Source organism: Amblyomma americanum, chromosome 5, assembly GCF_052857255.1.
Source record: "Amblyomma americanum isolate KBUSLIRL-KWMA chromosome 5, ASM5285725v1, whole genome shotgun sequence".
Lineage (NCBI taxonomy): Eukaryota > Metazoa > Arthropoda > Arachnida > Ixodida > Ixodidae > Amblyomma > Amblyomma americanum.
The window spans coordinates 176,982,064-177,007,153 of NC_135501.1; the positions used below are offsets into that span (position 1 = coordinate 176,982,064).

The 25,090-nt window shown below is 46.0% G+C and overlaps 1 protein-coding gene across 1 annotated transcript; it reads right to left on the reverse strand.

Moving 5' to 3' along the window:
• Positions 1-1,111: 1,111 nt before the first annotated feature.
• Positions 1,112-5,770, reverse strand: LOC144135336 (uncharacterized). The gene is made up of 3 exons (XM_077668033.1): positions 5,598-5,770; positions 4,702-5,074; positions 1,112-1,298 (listed from the first exon to the last, which is right to left on the reverse strand). Exons 1-3 carry the CDS (start codon positions 5,703-5,705, stop codon positions 1,186-1,188), a joined length of 594 nt encoding a protein of 197 aa, XP_077524159.1. The 5' UTR covers positions 5,706-5,770; the 3' UTR covers positions 1,112-1,185.
• Positions 5,771-25,090: the final 19,320 nt, after the last annotated feature.

The window sequence follows — 25,090 nt, forward strand, 5'->3', positions numbered from 1 at the left end:
TGCCTATGGACGGTTCTCTAGGGTTTGTCTATAGACATAGACAGAACTCTATGGACTGTCTATAGACTGTCTAAAGAAATTATTGTAAGGGCGAAAGCTGCGAACAGATAAGAGGCGGTACAATTACGTTCAACATTTTAATCTATGTTAAAAATTGAACTGTTTTACCACAGCGTGAAGCCTCCTGTTTTGCGTTTCCGACGCAACTGGGCATGCCTTCGTGTTCGACGTATGTCAGACGTCACCAGTTCGGGACTCCTCTCTGATGTCTTGCTTTACTAGGTGCCCCGCCGCGGTGGCTCAGTGGTTAGGGCGCTCGACTACTGATCCGGAGTTCCCGGGTTCGAACCAAACCGCGGCGGCTGCGTTTTTATGGAGGAAAAACGCTAAGGCGCCCGTGTGCTGTGCGATGTCAGTGCACGTTAAAGATCCCCAGGTGATCGAAATTATTCCGGAGCCCTCCACTACGGCACCCTTTTCTTCCTTTCTTCTTTCACTCCCTCCTTTATCCCTTCCCTTACGGCGCGGTTCAGGTGTCCAACGACATATGAGACAGATACTGCGCCATTTCCTTTCCCCAAAAACAATTATATTATTACTATTTACCAGGTCGGAGAGGGAGCATATAAGAGCCGCAACGTAACGACTCGGTTTCATGGGCGATTCTCATAAAATTTGTCACACTTATCAATAGACTGCTCTTAGGAGCATAATAATTTGCTACTCCGATGAGAGATAGAATATACCATTATAAAAATGGCCTATGAGCAGTCTATAGACTTCCTATAGACTCTATTGCGTTGCTATGGATATTTCCTTTTGCCCATTCATAGTCTATAGACTTTCTAAAGACGAAAGTCAACTAAAAGTGTATGCACATAAACCTATAGATTGTCTATAATTGACTGCCTATAAGATTTGTATTGCCTATAGACTGTTCTCTCGCGTTTCTTTATAGAGAGATTATAGACTTTATGGACAGATGTCAATGGACAGTCTATAGACTTTGTAACGAAGTTTTTGTCAGGATACTTCAACGATTTCAAGACGAGATTTTGTGGAAGGAACCACGTTTTTAGCCAACATTTGGGGATTGTTGTCCAAATGCATCTTTTTATTACGAACAACCAAAGTCGCTTTCGCAAATATCAACTGCTATATCCTGGTTCGGTGGACCCTTGAACTTCATGAAAGAAACTCCGCTTGGGGTACGGTGCCACTATCCAGTTGAGAGAAGCTGGGAGAATAATCGTCGTACGACACCCATTGCGGAGTCACGGTTCTTCGTAGATAGATATCTGAAATGAAAAAAAAACAAAACGAGGTTCGCACGCAGCAGGTCTTGGTACATGCACAGTCGCCGACCGATTTTTCTTACTCGGCGGGACCTGAAAAATAGTTGGAATCGTAGAACAGTCCAAAAAATTGTGCACGTGAAAAAAAAAATCTATTCCGCTAAAACTGGCTTCAGAGAATGGACAGACGATTAAGATAGTTGGTAATGCGAAAGTTGAGCAAAGCTCTTTACACGCCGCCTGCCATCGCTGGCAGGTGGCGTTGCTAGTCACACTTCCGGAGCTTTCCCGGGGCAGCCACCTTCCGGTTGTCCGTTCCTCCGCTCTTGTCGTGGCAGGTGACGTTTTGCTCTGCTACTACCTGCCAACACGCCACCTGTCACACGCCTAAATACGCCACCTGTCAGGTGGCGTGTTACGCCAGCTACGCCGAAGACTACGACTCGGAACGCCGGAACGGACGCTTAAGAGCTGCACTCTCAAATTGCGAACAATGCTGTTCCAAGTTGCGCCTGCACTCGATAATATCAGATTGTGCTTGAGCCAGGGGCATGCTTTTCGTCACGTTCTCGGTGCCCTACGTCACCTATACTATATATACTGTGCGACGCGGCCACAGGCAACATCGCGAAAGTAGCCGCCGCGGTGGCTGAGTGGTTACGGCGCTTGGCTGCTGGACCGAAAGACGCGGGTTCGATCCCGGCAGCGGCGGTCGAATTTCGATGAAGGCGAAATTCTAGAGGCCCGTGCGCTGTGCGATGTCAGTGCACGTTAAAAAACCCCAGGTGGTCGAAATTTCCGGAGCCCTTCACTACGGCGTCCCTCATAGCCTGAGTCGCTTTGGGACGTTAAATCCCCATAAACCGAAACCATAAACCGAAACATCGCGAAAGCACCGTAATGCACGCGCTGCGTGCAGCAAGAACAGTCAGGTTTGAAGCGAAAGCTTCACTGCGCTAGGTAAAGCAGTCGTTGCGCAGGCAGGAGAATGACCTTGAACGACCTTCAGCCTAACCACGTTAGCCGTGTGTGACCGTATGTGGTACGGTTATGATGTCGAACCCTTGACCTTTGACTTTGACCCATGACCTTTAGTTCAACTTCGACATTGGGTGACATTTGGGTTGATCTTTGACGTTAACAACAGCCGATGGGGTGATGAGAAGCCACGTGATGACATCCGATGGGGGTGTCGTGAGACCATGTGATACCACGTCATAGCCACGTGGTCGTGTGGGTATCTATACCACGGCTGTCGCGAGCGTGTAGCGGAGCTGCCATGGACGAGCCTCAGACGCTTAGCAAGCGTGCTTGCTCTTCGCTAAATTCCGGGGTTAGCCAGTGTTAAGCCACTGCCAATTCTTTTATGCGCATGGAAGGGTGCGAAGACCGAAAGAGGGAACGCACTGGACGAAGCTGGAGGAAGCAAGCGCCTCCGACTGCAACGCCACCCCATTGTCTCCCCATCCGTATTCCCACAACATCCGTATCCCCACAACAGGCAGCGCCGTATAAGCTGCGGCGAACGTTGCTGCGGTGCCGCTTTCAACGCGACCGCGTCTGATCGCGCATGCTGGATGGCTTGCGCGCTATTCTTTGTAGGCCACCTCGATGGCAATGAAGACCGTGCCAGTAATTCGAGCGGCAACAATGAGGCAAAGAATTACAGGATTGCACGTAATTCTGCTTAAGAGCGGAAATGCGAAAGCCTTTCCAATTTCCTCTCTTCCTCCCTCCATTTTTCTTTTATTTTTGTTTTTAGTACTTGAAAGTTTGTCATTTTTATTTATTCAGAATTTAATATTAAAATTTGTTTTTATTTAATTTTTCTTCTCATCATTTATTCTAAGGAAGCCTTCTCACGCATTCACATCGAACGTTTTTCCTTGAATCAGTCACGGAAAACCTGTTTCAAACGGAGCATTTATTTTCATTAATTAAATTTAATTATTAATTACAATCCATCAACCAAACTTTTCACATTTTAATATCTACTCACGCACTACCAAATACAGTGAAACTTTTGCCCATTTATCTCAACAGAACGACATAATCGCGCGGACAAAATTCGCGGACACCTTTTGCTGACTCGACATAACCATGTAATGCTTTCACATTAATAATTGCTAAGCCTACCCGAGCTTGTTCGCTGAATGACTCCGTTTAAATCTAAGATGGCGCCTTTCACGGGGGCGGAGAACAGGTTGATTGTGAAAATGATACCCGCTCGCGTCTATATTAGGTGGAAGAAACAAACTTTCGATCGAAAAAACGATCTTCAAAATATAGCCAGCGCTAATTTTAGTCCGAAAAATTGATTTTCACTCCCCAGAGTCCGGAATGTTGGTCGTGAATATATTCGTATTCCTTTGTGATGCGTTACGGTTCCTTAACAGTTAAACTAAAGGGGACGTCGTACAGCGCGGGTTTCATCTGAATTAAGTGCGTTTTCATAGTTTATAAAAACCGCGTACAGGAAGTCGTTATATTTTTCATATTTCTCCATAACCTGACGCCCGTAATGAATGAGGTCTACAGTCTGGTACGTTTTACTGCCAAAGCTGTGCTACAGGCGCACAAATATGCGCGAAAAACCAACAAACGTGTATATGGAAGCTAAGACGGCAGAAAAGTGGGCATCATATTTCTTTCTCAAGACGCTTGCAAATTTTTTGAGACATGTTAGTGTTAAAGTTGAAGCACACTGAAAAAAAAAATAATTCATAGGGGCACATAACTAGAAGTTGTTTATGCCTTAACCGGAATCGAAGTCACGCTCTGCCTGATGACGATACTTCCTGCCAATAAGAATTATCCACTCTGATGACGTCAATTTCCTCCAGCCAATGGGCGCATTTTATTACCGATTACACATTTTCCCCCCTATCAGGCTTTCAATGTTATCCCATTAAAATTGCTGATGCCCCATTCCTTTTCATAACGCGCTCAACTATTCTGCACAAAAGCATTTCTGGGCGTGGAAACGGTTTATGAACACAACTCTTTCATATAATACAAGATTTCAGTATAACAATCGGTATATCTGCAGACCGTCCGATGGCAGTCTCACATTCTTTTTGCTATTAACGTTTTTGCTATCATCAAAACCGTTATCCATTGATATTCTGTGGCAGTCATGAAACATATTGACAAGCGCAATTACAGACAGGGACCAAAGTATGAGTAAGAGAAAGGACACACGCTAGACTGGCAGTCATAACTGCTTGATTCTATCGATGGAAACATGTTACAAAGATTTTTTTTTTCACACATCAGAAGAATGTACTATTACCTTCAATATCTCCGTCACATGATCTTACAATTTTTCAGGATTCGAAATTTTTCTACGAGAATGTTGAACATGAAAGAGACAGCGTAATTTCTTTTAACAGTCTCGTCAACTCACCAAGGAGCTCCGTCTTCAGCCAGGGCACGATGTGGTCCGTTGTCAGAGATTTTTTGATGACTGCACTGGCAAATCTCTCTGCAACGAAGTGTGGGCCGCTTCGCCCGAGGTCCCCGCTCAGCGTTTCGCAACCATCGACCGTGATCGATGAAGTTGACTGTGAGAAGGTGACCGGGCCCGAATAAACATTGACTTGCTGCACGCAGTCCAGATGGCAGCGGCGGTAGCTGTACGATTGTTCTATTCTGATGGGAATCTCCAAATCAACGCTCAGGTTGTGATGCGTGACGTTGACGAATAGGTTGCCGAACCTGGTGTTCCACTGCAGGGACACCACCACGGGCCTCTCGGACCGTAGCTGGAGTTTGAAAACCTGCGAAGTATGCGTCAGTGCACGTTAAAGATCCCCAGGTGGTCGAAATTATTCCGGAGCCCTCCACTACGGCACCTCTGTCTTCCTTTCTTCTTTCACTCCCTCCTTTACCCTTCTCTTACGGCGCGGTTCAGGTGTCCAACGATATATGAGACAGATACTGCGCCATTTCCTTTCCCCCAAAACCAATTATTATTATTATTATTAAGTATGCGCCAGCGGTTGCGTCTCTGAGGTATGAATATGATGCAAGAAACAGAGAGATTTGTTTTGGTTTCAGATGATTAGTGCAACGGTTTTAATTACGTGAGCCTATTGCACGATGGAGACAATAAAGACTCGCCAGAACAATAGCGTTACGAATAAAAACTTCGCCTTTATGTGCTGAGAGTAAGTAACTGCTGGTTCTTGAAGAGCTAGTGATTCACAGACGCTTCGAGCTGTCCGGCTTTAAATAGCTTGCATGATTGCCTCCTCGGAAACAGCGTTTGGGCAGAGTTTGTTTGGGCACTACTGGCATTACCTTCCCGCCGTTCTGGCAGATGCTGCGGAGTGTTCCGATGTGTCGAAGACTGTCCAGTCCAGACAGAATGTAGGGCTCTGACTCGGCGCAACAGTATTCGGGCCTCATCTTTGAAGCATACACGGCAGGAATCTCTAGGAGCTTGGAGTCAAGAGCTTTTTCCAAGATGTCAAAGCTTGTGTCGGAGTGCTCTAAAGTTCGGAGTAAAAAATTCCTTTGATTATGAAGAAAAGGTACATTCGGATACAAATCACGAACTAATTAAGCGGCAAGTGTTACTGAAAACAGACCATCGAAGCAATGGCGCCTACCTATTATTGTGACGTCGCGGCCAACCAGTTTGAATCTAGGGGCGACGCGCGATGATACGCTAACAGCCGCAAGGTGACTGACCTTGACGTCAAGAAAACATATTGATGACAATGGTTGAAGGGCCTCCTTTTGAGGTGAATTAGTCGTTTGATCCTTTCTCTACATGTGGCCGACAATACAGACAATTTTTTTAAGCGTTACAGATTTTTGTTTCAGGAACTATGGTGGAGACGTCGGTGCGGTCTCTGCAGAGGGACTGCAAGCAAGGCAGACATTATGTAAGTGATAGAGCTTAATAGTTAGACAATTTATTAAGTAAATTTAACCACTGAACGTTCTTATTTTTGGTTTTAGGCGGCCGGATTGTGTTGCGCAATTGAAGGCCGTCAACACTGAACATGAACCTAGCATATTAATTTTCTTTATCGCAATATGGTTCGAAATATCGAACGTAGAAATTACGAATTTCAAGGCTCAACGATTTCGTTTTACCTTGCCGCGTATTTATAAATGCTATTGCGTCACGTAGTATCGTCGCCGAAAGCATATTATCTGCACCCACGACGTAAAATTCACAAAAAAAGTCTGTATTTCCTGTTTAAGAAATTCGAGCGGCACCATAATATCAATGTGCTACGCGGGGAAGATAATTCGGCAAGGTTTCAAGAGCAAAAGCAGCTTGTATGTTGAGAGTCTTCAATTTCGAAATTGCACCCCAATATAAAGGAAAATGTTGATTATTATTCCTAGCTGATCAGTCTTTTATCATTAAGCTGTACCGCGTACTATTGGAGAGAAGACGTATAGGACACGCGTCTTGTGATGTTGGCCTATATGCGCGATGTGAACCAGCAATTGCCTCGATTTCTCTATTACACATGATAAAATTAAAGTTACAAAGTTCACGACCACAGGTGTGGCTTGAAGACCAATTGGCCATAAGAAAGCTGTGGGCTTTGGTTGCCGTTTGCGCGTCCTATAGGGGCTTTTGTACCTGACAGTACAGGATATCTGCCTTGCTGTACAACCCACCTGCACTGACCACACAGCAGCCGCGGTGGCTCAGTGGTTATGGAGCTCGGCTGCTGTCCCGAAAGACGCTTGATCGCCCGCGTACTGTGTGATACCAGTGCACGGTAAAGAATCTCACTCGGTCTAAATTATCCGGAGCCTTCCACTACAGCGTTACTCATAGACTGAGTCGCTTTTAGACGTTAAACCTCATTAAACCATTAAAACAGACCACCCTAACGTAATATTAATAATAATTATAATAATTGGTTTTGGGTGGAATGAAATGACGCAGTATCTGTCTCATATATCGTTCGACACCTGAACCGCGCCGTAAGAGAAGTAATAAATGAGGGAGTTAAAGAAGAAAAGAGGAAAGAGGTGCCGTAGTGGAGGGCCCCGGAATAATTTCGACCACCTGGGGATCTTTAACGTGCACTGACATCGCACAGCACACGGGCGCCGTAAGTTACAGCTTTTTAAATAAAAATATGTTAACGTTAAAAAAAGTTATCAGGGTTTCAACTAAGGTTAAACGGAGTCAGACGTGCGTAAGTGCGTAATGGGCGCGACTCCTGAGGTACGTCAGACGGCCCTAGCTCGCTCTCCATCATGGCGTAGACTGACGTATCCGGGCAGGTGCAGCTCCTACCACATGATTGATGACGTCAAGCGATGTATGATGGATAGAAGGTAGGAGCGTCCCCTTTGAAATGGGGCAGTGGTTGTTGCCACTATGCTCAGTTTTTTTATTTTTGTTTACTCTGATGTAAGTTGTTAATACAATTCGCCATTTCCTTTAAAAAAAAAAACGTCTTCCTACACTTTAAAACTTATGTCACCTCTCTGCTTTTGTGCCACCAATCTTCCAATCGCTTTTTGCTAATTTCCACCACAGATTTATTTACATGACTATTGTTATCTCTAAACCCTAAGGCCTCAGGAAGAGCGACTGTGCCTGCATCTACATCGGGATGGATACCATCGCATTTTAGGATGAGGTGTTCTATTGTTTCTTCAGATTTACCACACACAGCACATGTGTCATCTTCTTCGTTAAATTTTTTTCTGTAGCTGCACGTTCTAAGACACCCTGACCTAGCTTCAAAGAGGAGGGCACTGCCTCTTGAGTTATCATAAAACGTTTCCTTCCTGATCTGCCTTTTTGGTAACTGGAAGCGCCGCCTAGAGGCCGGCATTGGTACCCAAGGCCTGAGGTCATGGCCACCATTGTGGCAAATGCACCTGCCCCCTTTAATGGACATGGTGCTACGTTATACATGGCTTAGCTTATGGTAGACTGCTGCTATGCTAGGTTTTGCCGAGGTCACCATCAAGGCCAAGCTTCACACAAAACCCGGTGGGCCGGTTAGACCTCGTGAAGTACTGCTTTGATACTAAAAATCACCGTGCCTCGCGTGAGCTTACCGCTGTGGCAATCCGTATAGGTATCACCGCTCGTCGTTGTAGTTGTTGCTATTGGTCGCCAGCGACGGTATGTTGTTCGCCTCCGGTACACCGCACTCCTCATAGCCTCGCTGTGGCAGTAGTCGAGCGAACATGCCAGCAGCAATGCGACGTATACTACCGCTGCTTTCATCCCGGCCCTTTCTCAATTGTTGTTCCGTTCTGTGGGGAGTGCTGCGGGGGAAAAAAATCAAAACAGCTCTTAAATGTTTGGTTGAAGGTTGCGTTCTTTTTAGTGTTCTTTTACGTGTTGTTTAGGGTTTTAGTAGTTTTAAGTGTTTTTTAGTTTAATCTTTTTTAGTATCCTTTTTAGCGTAAACGTTTGCGCGCCTTGCTTAAAGAAACGCCGAGGATGATTTCATACACTCTGTGCTCCTTACTTCTTCACTTCTTCGCTTCTACTAATGCTTGACCAGACGAACTTTCGTCGAACCCTTGACTATATATACTAGCTCTTCACTTAACTCCCCTCTTTTATTGTGATAGCCTTAAAACCCTCACTGAGAAGACAATGTGTATTCGGAAGTTAAATTCGCTGAGTGGCTCGAGAGAAGTGACATCACCAATCCGGTGCATTCCCATTGGCTGGAAGGAAGGGACGCAACCAGACCGTAAGTGACGTCAGTTCTGGTATAGAAATTACCAGCTGCTAATGCAATTGAACTGTCATTACATAAAGAAATTTGGTGTTCCTGCGAATTGTTATTCTCTGGCTTTGTTGATTTCCCATTACGGTAGCAAAATACGTATTTATTGCTCAGTGATCTAGGATTGAAAGTGATTTCTTTTTTTATAGCCATCGCGTTATAACTTGTCGCTATAGTGAGTATAATACCGTTAGTGATGAACTTGAGCGCGTAAAGTACTCGGTAATTACCCACTGCAAGTGGGTGCTGGCGGGGTCTAACCACGAATATCCACACAAAAAAAAAACATGTCACCGGATGCCGCCGCGGTGGCTGAGTGGTTATGGCGCTCGGCTGCTGGCCCGAAAGACGCGGGTTCGATCCCGGCCGCAGCGGTCGAATTTCGACGGAGGCGACTTTCTAGAGGCCCGTGTGCAGTGTGTTGTCAGTGCACGTTAAATAACCCCAGGTGGCCGAAATTTCCGGAGCCCTTCACTGCGGCGTCTCAGCCTGAGTCGCTTTTGGATGTTAAACCCCCTTAAACCAAACCCTTATACCAAATCTTGAAGTCACCGAAATTTGCGCTTGCAAATAGCCTGTGGTGGCATCACTTGCTTTTGATTTCTTACTTTAGAAGCTCTATTTTGTGCAAATAGAGCCTATTTTTCATTACTGAGTCGTAATCAAATGTGGGAGGTCGGCTTCAATTTTTGCTCAATTTAGAATATTTTCGTAAATAGTGAACTGATCAGAACGTGCTTTGTGGAAATTTGTAAATTCTCAAAGTTTGGAAAACATTTATTGGAGGTAGTGCTCAGTACCTGAACGACCGTCGTGGAGGGCTACTGGTGGGCTTCGTTAGAACAAAGAAAAGGGCGTACTGTATGTGCTACTAGGGACCACTGGCAGCGGTGTTCGTAAAGTGACCACACATGCGCGTGTTCGATACATGTAAAAACAAAAAAAAAGATCGGAGGGGACACTTAAGCTTTGCCTTAAGGGTACAAAGCGGTAGCGTAAGTGGTTAATCCCCATATACATGCAGACGATCATTCTCTACTTTGCATTCATAGATCCCTGGCAGTCCTCATACCCTTCCTGGCGCAGTGGTGCAGCATTTAAGCGATGCGCCACTGACCTGCGATGGCAGGTGCTGCCATCTGTTGCGACTTGTGCGGCCCAGGTTGCTCTGGCCGAGCGAACAGTCATACATACATAATTTTTTTTCCCAGAAATTGGAAAGGTCTCCTCAGCTAAAAGCTATGAGCTTGACTAGGCCCAGGAGACCCAATACATAAGTTTAACTGCCACCTGCCTCGGTGGGCAGTATGCTCACTATCCGGTGGGCAGGTTGTGATGACGCCGCACAGTCACGTGACCAAGATGGCCCACCTGCCCCCTAGCTTGCTCTCCCTGCACCACCTTCCAGAGCAACGCCCCGTGATTTTTCCCTCACAACGCCGACGCCGACAACGCCGAGACACCGTATTTTCTGGAGGAAGGGGCATTGAGCGCTCTCGGGTTGAAATGTGTCCGGAGATTTGAGTTTATGCCGAAAAACTACTAGAGGTTGAACTCAATCCGGAGCCATCAACTACAGCCTGCTTGGCATATCCCACCCTGTAGCTTTGGCCCATAAAAATGTAGTAATCAAACAAGTGTTGCAATTTTAAATATCTTTATACCTGTGGACATTGTAATGAAGTAGTGTTGCTAAAACGAAGAATGCCGACACTTAACCTGGGCTAAGTTGCCCTAAATTTGACGCAGCAAGAGTTTAACGAAGAGAACATAGAAATACGAAACCTTGTGCTTCGGCGAAAAAATGCGCGAAGTGTTTGAACTTCGGGGAAAGAACAAGCCAGAAAAAAGCGTGGTCGGGCAATACGGTGAAAAGCGAGTGTTGACTGGGAGACGGCTACCTCACAGACTGCTGTGGGGAACCTCCATTACGGCGTGACCCCTAGACTACAATTTTAGTTTCACACGTAAAAATGTATTTCCAGCCAAATTCTTGCCACATGCTGCTAATTCTAGTTCTCAACTACTGCACTGGTGATGTACAACTTGACACACGTACCCAACAATTCTGGACAAAAGCATATTTCAAAAGCGAAAAGTTTATGAACGCAGTTTTTTCATATATTTTTAAGATTTAATTATTATAACAATCCATATATCCGCAGCTCTCCTGTAGGCAGGCATGCATTTTTTTTGGTATTAAAATTTTCGCTATCGTCAAAAGAGTTCCCACTGCTTTTAAATGGCAGTCTAAACTCCTTTTGCGATTGGTGGGAAAACTATAAAAGGAAGATTTGGGACATATCGGAAGCATGGACATATAACTTCAATATTTCTATACCAGTATCTTACAAGTTTTCAATTTTCAAAATTTTTGTCCAAGAATGTTGTACATGCGTACCCATGTGCGTTTTGAATAATTGGCCATTGTCATATTCGTACGTTGTTGCTCTTTCTGGCTCTTTCTTTACGATTCCTGATGGTATTGTCTGCGTCAAATAAATAAAATTATAATTAGATAAATAAATAACTGTACAAACTGATGAAGAATATGATGTGCAACTGGCTCCGCATCTTTGATTTATCTACTTTTATTGGAGTGAATTGTGGCGCTAAAATAAAGAACGTAGACGTTGCGCAGGCTGAGTTATTCTGTATCTCATAAAAAAAGCATGGAATTTAGGCGAGATTACCTAAGGAAGCGATAGATGACTATTTCGTCCTCCATTGTTCCGCGATTTCGCCCGGAAGGAGGATAGAATGTCCGGCAGTTTATTTTTGGTTTGTCGCATTGGCTGAGCTTTCGCAGTGGCTGCCAAAAATTACCGCAAGCAAAATTATATTTTGTGTCGATAAAGCACGCAAGGACGCAAGGCATTCTGTCTCCTCTTCTTTGACCCGTCTGTCGCGCTGTTATAGATCATCGTCAGCACCAACTCGCCCAACAACTGGTTTTGTTAAACTGTCATGCGAAGTTCGAACGCGACAGCGTTATAGCGCAGTTTTGGAGGAAAAGGCATGCGCGCTGTCGCACTAATTCAGGACATGATTGATGGTTAGGGTTGTGACGTCACACGTTAAGCTTTGGAAGGAAAACGATGAAAACTTGAGTTATACTGCGACTATAAGGTCGTAGCGTGACCATATGTCACCGTGACATATAAGGATGTTAAGTAAATTGGTTACAGTGGAAAGAAATTTGTCATAATTGTTGAGAATTGAACCTATGACTGTTCGGATTAGAGTCTGACACGTTGAACCAATGGTGCCCAAAAATTTACCGTGCTGTTCAAGGAACTGAGAACTGGGGCAATTATTTGCAGTGCATAGAGAAACATAAATCCATTTTTTGGAACTACTCAATGAAGATTTTCTCCTGAGGAGTGACTATTTGTTCTCTTCAATCTCACGTTCACAGGCCATTAATGCTAGGCTACCTAGATGCAATATTCACCTTTTCTCTTCTCATCGCAAGTGACGGATATGATATGTTTGAGGCTGTATAATGGCCTGCTATCATAATAACAATCACTCGTCACTAACCACTGCCAACGCCGTGCGGCGGCTGGCCGACCGACATCAGTCAGTACGTCTTTTTAACAAGTGTTAACAGCCATTTTTTTTGCGCTGTGAAGTTCAAATGGTGATGCCTTACATCAGATGGCTTTAGAAGTATTAAAGCTGCGTAGTATGCGAAAGTAAATTTTTTTTTTCAGCTGTTGCTCCAGGGCAACACAGGGTGATAAAAAGTTAACCCTAGCTCACTGAGGCACAATCGTTCGTCCTGGTTAAAGGAAGGTTTTGTATGCCTACTGATGCATTTTAATCAGTATGTGCAGTTAGAAAGAGGCAATAATTATTAAATAAAGTAGCAAATAACTATCAACGTTTCCGTGTGTTCCCGTAAGGGTGGAGCTTAAGCGTTCCCCAAATTGTTGGTTTCCCTTACTCTCCAAGGAGGAAGTAAGCGACCAAAAAGGAAATCGCGAAGTACGCGAGACGACCCATATCGGCGCTAGATGAACAAGGTCGTCGTTATCTGTTCGCGCTCGTCTTGTCTCAGAGCCTTTCCACGCAAGCCCATCACAGTTAACGCAATGCTGTTATCTCGTGCTTAGCAAGTCGTACCGTGCGCTTTTTACGCCTTGCCAGCTACTGCATGGAGAGTGCAACAGTTGGCCCACGGCAAGAGAAAATGAAATTCTTTCCCCTTTTCCTATTCTGTAAGCCTCTCCTTTGCTCGGATACTTTTGTTTTGTTAATAGTGAGCGAAATATAAAGTCATCGGGAAACACAGTGAAGTCGGGCGTTACTTGGAAATGAGCTGTGCACGTCATGGACGTAACTTCCGACGGTTTTGTTAACTGGACTTCAAGAGTAAGTTTAAACTCCCTTTAATTTCAGTGCATGACCAGTTTTCGTTATTTGAAAACAATGGTAGTAACCGAGAGACGTGTGTCTTACAGATGGCAGCGAACTTAAGCTGATTTGAGGAATAGTATCGAGTCGATCACACTGGACTATAGCGCTCGAGCGGAGCAGTCAGGTGGAAACAAAGCGAAATAATAAAGTAGGTATTGACTTTCATTGATAATACTTGCACTGGAGAGCAGCCTAATATTCATGCGAAACGCAAACGCACCAGCGCCTTGCCCTCAGCAAAGCAGCTGCGATAAGATTTAACTTCATTTGCTCCGCAGCACAGCGCTCGAGCGCTCTAGACAAGTGTGATCGACTCTGTACGCCATTTCCTACTCCCACTACTTTGTGTAACCATGCAACTAGAAGCGGTAGACTGGGTTTAAGTACGGATAATATGAATATTTTATGTAAGTGCACAAAATTTCAAACTGTTTCCGTCAGTATCCCCACCCCCCACCGCCCTCCAAAAACGTTTGACGTTTTGATAAATGTTCACGAAAAGCACTGCCAGCCATTATTGTGTACAACAGTAGATGCCTGATGAAAACAATCTGGGTAAAAAATTAAACAAGTAAGAAAACGCTACAATGGCGACGAAAACGCCTATTAACGCCCTTGTGATTACACCCATTTGTACTAGTGTACAATATCTCTATTTTTAAACTAATTTTTATAATGCTTCCTGCGCCTTCGATAGCATAAAGCGTAAACAATGATGATATATATCCTTTGTATCTGGCTAATTTTGAAATATTTACTTACGTTTACGCGGACAAGCTGCAATGCGTTACCTACTTTATATCTATGCAGAATTTATAAATACAGTGGCTGCCTAAGCTAACTATTTTCTATAGAGCCACAGGCACGTTGAAGCTACTCTTTTTAACCCTTTGTCTCTGGCTTATTCTGAGCACGTATCCGATCAAATAAACAACTTTCAATTCCCCTTGTTTACGACATGTTGTCTGCAACCATGCCACATGTGACTGAAGGCTGAGTCTTGTAAGGCGCTGGTCACCTGGGTGCATTTGTTCACACACCTCGACAGCGACGTTTTATGCAACATTTACTAATTTCCAAAAGACAACTTAAACCACTGCACTTGAGCGCATAGTTTTGTGTTGGCCAGTATGCGACAGTGGTAGAAGATCAAAACTCTTTAGAATAACTTCAAGTAGAAAAAAAAGGTGAAGGTGGTGCTTACGCTATGGTTGCAGTAGAAACTAGATTTTTCTTGATGATACGCCAGTGAATCCGGAGATTTACTGATTATAAGTGCCGCAGGGACACATTGGCCGAAGGAGGAAGCACTCTGACTGAAGAAGCCGGCAAGAGTTACGATATGCAGTTACTCGCGCAGAGGTCTTTGCCGTCTACTGCATGCAAGCCGTGCGATAGATAAGCCTTTGGCTGCGGCAGCGGCTCGGCCTTGAAAGAGGAACTTCCAGACAACCAGTGTCTAGCGTCAGCTGCACTCTTTTTCACGTACCGAAGCACAATGTCGACGTAGTGAGCTAATCTTTAGCGAAGCGAAGTACTCAGTCGCGTTTAGTCGCGTTTAGTTTCGAATTACAGTGGACTGGTAATAGACTAACTGGCGGCTAACCAGTAAGATGCTGAGCAGCAGTGTAGAAAGTGTGCGGATTAGTCTTTGAAGCGGTCAGAATGAAACGGTTCAGACAGCTTACCTTCACTGCAGCGCACACTTGAGCCAGAAGATGGGGAAAGCCACAGTTCCTTGGCCAGCGTTTCGACGAGACGACTTGTTTGTCTCTGCGCGGGCCTCGGCGGAGGTTATATAGGCCCCTGCATACGAGAAGGAACCGGGGTGGGTGAGAGGTGAGGGAAAGATGCGGTGGGGGAAAAGGTAGGCACGTTAGCAACTTCGAACCTCTTGCTTAAGCTTTGGACAGTGGAGGGACGGTCCTTTTTCTGTTCCAATGCAACAGAGAATTTTACGTTGTCACATGGAATTTTCTTGTAGTATTTTGGGACGTGAAAACAAATTCTTGTTGCAACAGCAGGTTTCTCCTGTCGTAACAACAAAACCATTTCGGTCGAAACGACAGACGACTTCACAATACTACAGAAAAATCTGTTGTAATGACAGGACGACAAAAGTTTTTGTTTTATTTTCGGACCAGAGTTGTCCCATCTCCGTGAGTATTTTACAGTTGAACATTACATTGAAATTCAGTTTGTTTCATTTTTTTCAACTGTAAACTTTATTTTGGCTGCCTTGCCAGCGAGACGTGTCTCATAGAATATCGATACCTCATGCCCTATCACTGTTCAAGGCGATTATTTAGCTCAAGACCTTCTTTGTGATGAGACGTAATGAAAGAGGGTGGTGGGGACAAAAATTCTCCACAACCATGGTCTTCTTTAGTTCTCATACTCGGCAAGCTCAGGCAAACATCGGCTGAGCTAGAGAAACATGAAGCTGAACCCATCCAGAACATTCTAAACTTTCCAGTCTCAATGGCAGGCAGCAAAAAATAACAGATGACAAAAAGAAGCATTTCACTATACTTATATATAGTTTGCACAGATTTCATAGCGGCCGCCATCTTTGAGGCCGGAAAGCGCGGCAAAATCTTGGGAATTTTCGTAATCCGCCAATTGCTAACCATTTCCCGCGTAAAGTGTGGGAGATCATATCATAGAGTTTTTGAATATTACCGGGGGGGGGGGGGAAGCTGGCGACACCGTCTATGCGAGTTATTTAAAAGGACACTTCATCCATCGTATGAATGCTGGGAAGGCGATGTTTCTTATTTTGCTTACCTAGACATAAAGAAAGCATAAGAACGGCTGCAGAATTGTAAATTTTCGCAAAAAGTATTGCAAATGTTGCAAAGAGACATTGTCACACAATAAAAATTTCCTATAACAAAATATGCTTACTGTGCATTGCAATAAATGAGCAGAAAAGCAATTAGGGGTAAACGAGTACCGAATTGGCCCATGATGAGAGAGAATTAAGTTTCTCTTCATGTCGTCAAATATATAGCAACCTTCCGAAATCAGTTTTTTTTAGGAAAAACGATAAGGCGCCCGTGTGCTGTGCGATGTCAGTGCACGTCAAAGATAATAATAATAATAATTGGTTTTTTTGGGGAAAGGAAATGGCGCAGTATCTGTCTCATATATCGTTGGACACCTGAACCGCGCCGTAAGGGAAGGGTAAAGGAGGGAGTGAAAGAAGGAAGCAAGAGAGAGGTGCCGTAGTGGAGGGCTCCGGAATAATTTCGACCACCTGGGGATCTTTAACGTGCACTGACATCGCACAGCACACGGGCGCCTTAGCGTTTTTCCTCTCTATCTCGGTCGGAAAATTGGTTTTTGAGGAAGGGGCGAAACTCAAAATGCGCCCGTGAGCTGTGCGACGTTAGTGCAGATTAAAGATCCCCCACTGGTCGAAATTACTACGTAACCGTCCACTATGGCACCTCTTTATCTCATTCTTCTTTCAATCACACCTTCTTCCCTTCTCTTACTGCGCGGTTCAGGTGTGCGCTGAGATGCGCAACAATTACTGCTCTAATTACAGAACTAACTCCCGCGACGACAACGGTCATATATTATTCTGCAACCTGGCACCCTTATTTGCCCCCTGCCTCTTGGCACCTGAGCAATCCGCAGCAGTGGGAGGCTGCTTTGTCCAGCATACAGTGTCTGCGTTTTTCCTCCAAACACGGCTGCGGCGGCCGCGTTTCGATGGAGGCGAAACGAAAAAGGCGCCCATGTACTGCACTGTCTCAGTGCACGTTAAATATCATCAGGTGGTCGAAATTAATCCGCAGACCTCCACTACGGCATCTCTTTCTTGCTTTCTTCTTTCACTCCCACCTTCCTCCTTTCTCTTCCAGCGCGGTTCGGGTGTCCACCTAGATATGCGAGACAGTTACTGCGCCATTTCCTTTCCTCAAAACCAATTTCATTTTGCTAAGCCTCTGTGCATTCCTCGAACACACGGGCTTGACGTCCCGTCTGTTCTCCGTCAGGTAGTTACACGCAGTGACCGAACGCTCCGCGAGTTCTACCTTGAACGATTAATAACTGGACGCCCCACTGCAGTTGTAACCTACACAGTGCTGTGCGCGTGTGTGATTTAATTCCTCTAAAATTAACTAATCACGCGCACAACCTGAACACATTTCTTATTGTGTAAATAGTTTGTACATATTACTTCTCCCCCTGTCCTCTATTCCTGTCCCCTCACCTCTTTCATTTCATTTCTTCATTCTGCCTGCTGTCCTTTATTTCCGCTGCCCCAGCTCAGGAGCTTCAGTATCGATGGCAGATGCCGTGGCTAGCAGAAATCTTTTCCTTCCTTTTTACTATTATTTTTAATAAAACCACTACCACCACCACCATCGGCGCCCGTTTGCTGTGCGATGTCAACGCGCGTTAAAGATTCCCCGGGTGGTTGAAATTCATCCGGAGCCCTGCACTCAGAAAATTGGTTTTTGAGAAAAACGCTAAGGCGCCCGTGTACTGTGCGACGTGAGTGCACGTTAAAGATCTCCATTATTAATTGGTTTTTGGGGAAAGGAAATGGCGCAGTATCTGTCTCATATATCGTTGGACACCTGAACCGCGCCGCAAGGGAAGGGATAAGGGAAGGGAGTGAAAGAATAGAGGAAGAAGGAGGTGCCGCAGTGGAGGGCTCCGGAATAATTTCGACCACCTGGGGATCTTTAACGTGCACTGACGTCGCACAGCACACGGGCGCCTTAGCGTTTTTCCTCCATAAAAACGCAGCCGCCGCGGTCGGGTTCGAACCCGGGAACTCCGGATCACTAGCCGAGCGCCTAACTACTGAGCCACCGCGGCGGGGTATAAAGATCTCCAGGTGGTCGAAATTATTCCGAAGCCCTCCACTACGGCACCTCTTTCTTCCTTTCTTCTATCACTCCCTCCTTTATCCCTTCCTTTACGGCGCGGTTCAGGTGTACAATGATATATGACAGGTACTACGCCATTTCCTTTCCCTAAGAACCATTTATTATTATTATTATTATTATTATTAATATTATTATTATTATTATTATTCTTAATATTATTATTGTTATTATTATTATTAAACAGAAGGTCAGGAACTGTCTCACTTCTCGGTGGACACCTCAGCAGCGCCGTGAGGGAATTGACTGAACAACTTTTATCTCCATAAGAAAAGACGTCTCTCCCCGGAACGCAGGCCTGGGAGACAGGGAGTTGGCTGGCTGGCAGCCTCTTCCGGCAGATGGTGGTGCGTCACGAGGAATGAAAGGGGAGTGAATGAAGAAAGTGGGGGAAATAAGTTGAACTAAAACTCATGTCGACTGTATGGCCTGCTGTTGCACAAGTCTTCTAGTACATTTGAAAAGTAACTAACTGACCGACGCAAAATGAGGGCGCGGAAGTTAGCGCTGTTGCAAGGGAATTATTCTGAACGATATGAAGGCATTTAGTGAGACGCGCTTATGCAATATATTAGCGCCCCTCCGCTTGTTCCACAGGAGAGCAAGAAAAGAAAGAACCGAGACGCTTTGGCTTGCGAGCAGTACTCTTCCATAATCCATCTGTGCATAAACAGGTGTCAGCATGTAATAATAATAATCAGCCTGTCTATTAACCCAATCCTGTGCCAGTTGCGGCAACCTTATATCCGCAAATTTCCTGATCTCATCCGCCCACCTAACTCTATTCTCTTGCCTTATTTGCCTTGTCTTGGAATGCAATCCATTTCCCCCAACCGACCGTCGGCCGTCGTGCATTTTTATTACATGCCGATTTCTTCTTGAGTTCGACTAGGATGTCGTTAACTCGCATTTGTTCTCTGTCCCACTCTGCCCTCTTCCTGCCTCTTAACGTTACACCTATCATATTATTTCCATAGCTCTCTGCGTTGGCAGTTGTTGAAGCCTTCTTGCGAGCCTACACGTTGTTTCCCCATAGGGCAATACCGGCAAGGCACAGCTGTTATATACTTTGCTCTTTTAGGGTTGCTGGTAAGCTGCCATACAGCATGTGAGAATTCCTGCCAGATGCGTTGCACCCTGCTTTTGTTTTCTTAGGTATGCCAGTCTCTTCGTCCGGATCTGCTGTCACTACCTGCTCTAAATAGAGGTATGCCTTTATCACGTAATCACCTCCCTCTTCTGGCTACCTATCGCGCACAGCTGTTAACTTCATAGACTAGTGAACATTAGTTTTGTGCCTTTCTGGGCTCGTGAGTAGCGTGGATGGAAGTTGGAGACAAAGGCTGCACGCAAAATTGTTCGCACGTACGATGCCACTCCGCCACGACACTTCGAGGTCTGAAGCTGGATAAAGGTGAGTCTATTGAATGCGTAGTTCTTAAAAGCGCATCTTTGAGATATGTGTTTCGATCTGCATGAGTAATTTTGAGCGTGTTAATTACATATGCCGCAACAAAGCGAGTAACAATTTTCCTCCGTTTCCGGTAAATTTCCTCCGTGCTTGGCGTGCAGTCGTATCACACATGCGGCGCCCACTAAAAAGCCCCTCACAATGTACGGCGCTGGCACAGCACGTGAGTGAAAAAGTACCCAATAGCGAAAAAAATATCTAAAATTGCAAAAAACGCCTAATAAAGAAATAAAATAAAAATAAAGGAAAAATGAAATATAAAACAAAAAGCAGAAAATAGATAACACTTAAAAATAGGATCTGAAAAAAAACAAAATGTAATATAAGTACATTTCACTTGTCTGGTTTCACTCTTTGTCGAGCCACGTGTGGGATTTTCAAGTGGGTGATGGTGAAAACATTTATTAGGAAGGGACAGGAGGTATGTTTGAACCACCTGGTATGAGACCAATCCTTACAAGCACTAAGTGGAGGTTTCTATTTTGGGACCCCAGTGGCGGTGGCCGCTGCCTGGGCGCGCCCGCCTAAATATTGTTGGGCCTGTAAGTCGTGGCAGCCGAGCAGGGTCGCCTCCCAGTCCTCCCTTGTTGTGCAAGTGACGTCGCAATGGGCAAATGGGTGTCGTTTTACACCTTCGCTGTCCAACCACTTTCACAGAAACAGCATATCTCCTTTGGAATCAGGCATACAGCATAGAGCTCAGTGCTCGTTTCCAATTAGAAAATCCACAACACTCAGGCATAAAGACCCTACGGTGGATGATAAGGCGCGTGTGAAGAATGGGAACACCCTCCGACGCGTTAACATTAGATTTGGAGCTGCTTCGAAAGGGGTAGGTAGGTAAACTCTTTTATTGCACCCAAAAACAGGGGACCAGTCAAAGGACCGGTTGCGCTGACTTAGAGGAGGTCGGCGGGGATCCTTTGGGATGCCGCGGCCTCCACCGCGCGCTGGATAAGCCAGCGTTGGTCTGCTGGCTTGGAAGTACACAGGAGAGACTCCCACGTCTCTGGGGTGTTTGCGTTGTCTGTGTTGTAATGTGTACAAGTCCACACCATGTGTTTGAGTGTGGCCGGAGTTGAGCAGTGTTTACACATGGGGGCTATCTGTTCCGGAAAGATCCTGCTGTATAAGAGGGGGTGTGGGAAGCTGCCAGTTTGTAGTTTGCGCCATTGGACGGCCTCGCGTCTTGTTAGATCGCGGTGTGCGGAAGGATATGTGCACCTTTGGAGTCGGTAGTGCTGGAGTATGTCCGTGTAAGTGGTGAGTAGAGAAGCGCGTGGGATATTAGTGTCAGCGGAAGCAGGGTGGCTGATCATACTCTCGGCTCGGCAGCTGAGATCTCGAGCGAGAGTGTGTGCCTGGGCGTTTCCGCTGAGCGACTCGTGGGCTGGAGCCCAAAGAAGTAAGCGAGATGTGGAAGAGGGTGCTGTAGAACGTAGAATGTGTAACGCCTGGCAAGAGATACGGCCAGCATCGTAATTGCGAATAGCCTGTTGAGAGTCACTGATGACGACTTTGGTATTAGGGTCGGCTAGCGCGAGCGCAATGGCAACCTCCTCAGCTGCGGTGACTGTTTCTGCATTGCGAATGCTGCAGGCTGTGTACCAGCTGCGGTGAGGGGCGAGAGCTACCGCCACCATCGCTGGCCTCGATGGATGGTAAGAGGCGTCCGTATACGTGACGTCCGGACGTCCGCTGAAGCGTTTCTCGAACTGACGAGCCCGGTCGGCCCGTCTCTCGGCGTGGTGTTCCGGGTGCATCCGTTTGGGAATGGGAGGAATGCGGAGATTTAGGCGATATTCCGATGTAAGTTCAGCGTAACTTGGGGCCGATCTCGGCGGGGAGACCCCAACTTGCTGCAGTACCGCTCGGCCAGCGTGTGTGAGTGAGAGCCGCTCATACTGGGCGGTCAGGGTTGCTTCGATCAGTTCGCTCACGGTATTGGAGATTCCGAGAGCCATGAGCTTATGGGTAGCTGTGGACATGGGAAGACCTAGGGCCGTCTTGTATGCTTTTCGAAGTGACGCGTCTAGCCGTTCGCTTTCGGCACGAGTGAGACGTAAGTAGGGTCCAGAGTAGGTGATGCGGGAGCAGACGAAAGCTTGAACGAGGCGCAGGAGGTTGGAATCTCGCATGCCATGATGCTTGTTGGAGATTCGCTTAAGGAGGCGTCCGATCTGCACAACCGACTGGTCGATGCGTTGGATTGTGATGTTGTTGCTGCCGTTGGCCTATAGATGCAAGCCCAGGATCCTGATGCTGTCTGTTCGAGGAATCGGGTTTCCTTGCACCTGGAGGTTGATGTCCGGAAGTATCTTTGAAGGGCGTCGTCCCGGGGAAGGAATGATGATATACTCGGACTTTGTCGCCGAGCACGTGAGGCCAACTGTACTTAGATAATCTCCGATCCGTTCGATCGCGGTCTGTAAAGTCTCTTCAATCTGGCCGTCACTGCCACGCGTGATCCAAAGTGTGAGGTCGTCAGCATAAATGCTGTGATGCAGGTGGGGGATGTCGGCCAGTAGCTTCGGCAGGCCTAGCAGTGCGACGTTAAAAAGCATCGGCGAAAGTACGGCGCCTTGCGGCGTGCCACGGTTTCCCGGAGAGATGATGGAAGGATCTCCCGTGCCGGCTTTAAGTTGCACTGTGCGGTCGGTGAGAAAGTTTCGGATGTACGCATACATGCGATGTCCGACACCGAGAGCTTGAAGTTGTTGAAGAATCGCTTCATGGAGGACGTTGTCGAATGCCTTGGCAACATCGAGGCCGACGATGACTTTCGTGTCTAGTGTAGGTCTCATGACTACCTGATGATGGAGAAGAAGCATAATGTCCGGGGCTGCTAAATGAGGGCGGAAGCCGAACATAGTGTCTGGTCGGATGTCGGATCGGAGATTATCTAAGTACAGTTGGCCTCACGTGCTCGGCGACAAAGTCCGAGTATATCATCATTCCTTCCCCGGGACGACGCCCTTCAAAGATACTTCCGGACATCAACCTCCAGGTGCAAGGAAACCCGATTCCTCGAACAGACATCAGGATCCTGGGCTTGCATCTACAGGCCAACGGCAGCAACAAAATCACGATCCAACGCATCGACCAGTCGGTTGTGCAGATCGGACGCCTCCTTAAGCGAATCTCCAACAAGCATCATGGCATGCGAGAGTCCAACCTCCTGCGCCTCGAAAGGGGTTGACGTCATCCGAAGACCTCGTGTGAAGTGTAAACCGCATAAGGTGTGATAATGGCGCCTGCAAAGAATGCGAAGCACTTTCCTTCTCCCCGCGTGTGTTTCCCGGTAAACATTACGGTTGCGTGAGCTACTCCGATTGCAAAAGTACCCAGCAGCATAAAAACCATATATTATACTGATCATAAAGCAGTCGTGAATGTCGTTGTGAAGTAATAAAGGGTAATATAGGCCCATTCACTTTGCTCTGGCTTCACTCTTTGTAGAGTCACGTGTGTGAATTTTGAAGTCCCGGCCGCGGCGGTCGAATTTCGATGGAGGCGAAATACTACAGCCCCTGTACTGTGCGATGTCAGTGCACGTTAAAGAACCCCAGGTGGTCGAAATTTCCGGAGCCCTTCACTACGGCGTCTCTCATAGCCTGAGTCGCTTTGGGACATTAAACCCCTACAAACCAACCAATTTTCAATTGACGTAGCAATGGGTAAATGGGTGCCGTTTTACTTCACTGTCCAACCACCTTCACAGCGTGGATTGGAGCCACAACGTTTTAACAGCACCCGCCGTGGTGGCTCAGTGATTAGGGTTCTAGGCTACTGATTTGGAGTTCCCGGGTTCGAACCCGACCGCTGCGGTTGCGTTTCGATGGACGCGAAACGTTAAGGCGCCTGTGTGTTTTGCGATGTCAGTGCACATTAAAGATCCCCAGGTGGTCGAAATTATTCCGGAGTCCTCCACTACGGCAGATCTTTCTTCCTTCTTTCACTCCCTACTTTATCCCTTACCTTACGGCGTGGTTCAGGTGTCCGCCGACATAGGAGACAGATACTGCGCCATTTCCTTCCCCAAAAACCAATTTTTATTTTTGAATTTTTTAAAGAGCGTTAGCTCTTACTCGTCACGTTTCATAATTTCTTGCGGTCTGCTACCACTTTCCTTCCGCCTGAAATTTTCTTGAATTTGAGAAATTAAAGATGGCGGCCCCATAGTAATTTGATATAGCAACCCAATTGATGATTGATTGTTGACGTCATTATACATAGAATGACGTCACTGATATATCAAATTGGTGACTGACTGACGACGCCTTCTTATGCTTATATCTCGGCAACGAATGATTGAAAGCGAAACTGCTTATGTATTCTTGACGGGGTGAGTAGGAGACTTCATTAAGCTTAATAATCAGTCTGTGATGTCATAAATAATGAGTAACATGATTCTGTTTTATCGCTTATAACTCAATAATTAATAAGGTCATCATAAAATGAATTAAATATATGGAATCCCCTACGAGAATAGAACAGGTTAGGCACCAACATTAACTAATGATGTTGGTATTTAGTTACGGTTAGGCTTAACTTTGCTCATAATTAATCGATGACGTCATGATCTAACTAATGGCATATTCGTAATGGCTCGATGAGCAGAACATGCTAGACTCCAATATCACCTATATCCTCATCATCATCAGCCTGATCACTACACCCACTGCAGGGCAAAGGCCTCTCCCATGTCTCTCCAATTAACCCGGCCGTTGCGCTCAAAAATTACGAGCTTGAACCAAGAATACTAACCAGCCAAAGAACTCTCTACCCAAGAATTAGGGCCTATACAGATAGATGCAGAGCTTCGGTGGTTGGTCTTCCTTAGTACGGGAACCCGTCGTCAAACGCAGCTGCCTTCGCAGCATGAGCTGTGTGCTTGGGTACCAGTCGGTCAGGAGGGTCTCCCACTGCACTAGTACTATTAATTATTCATACTTCATTGCGTAGCCCTCACAAAACACGCACTATTTTGGCCGCTAATGCCAATCAGCTTACGCTGATTAATGCGGTAAGCCGGTAAGTTTAGATGTAATAATTTTATTGATTGAATGACTAGAATGGCTGCCTGGGAGTCAGTGTAGATGGTATAACGGCAAATTTGGGAGCGTGAAAATGTTGAGTGCCGATAATGGAGAAAACCTCGAGCGAATGTCCGTGCGGCGGGGGGGGGGGGGGGGGGGGTAGGATCAGGCCTCTAGTGTGAGTGACAAGGGTAGTAAGAAGAGGTTGAAAGAGGAC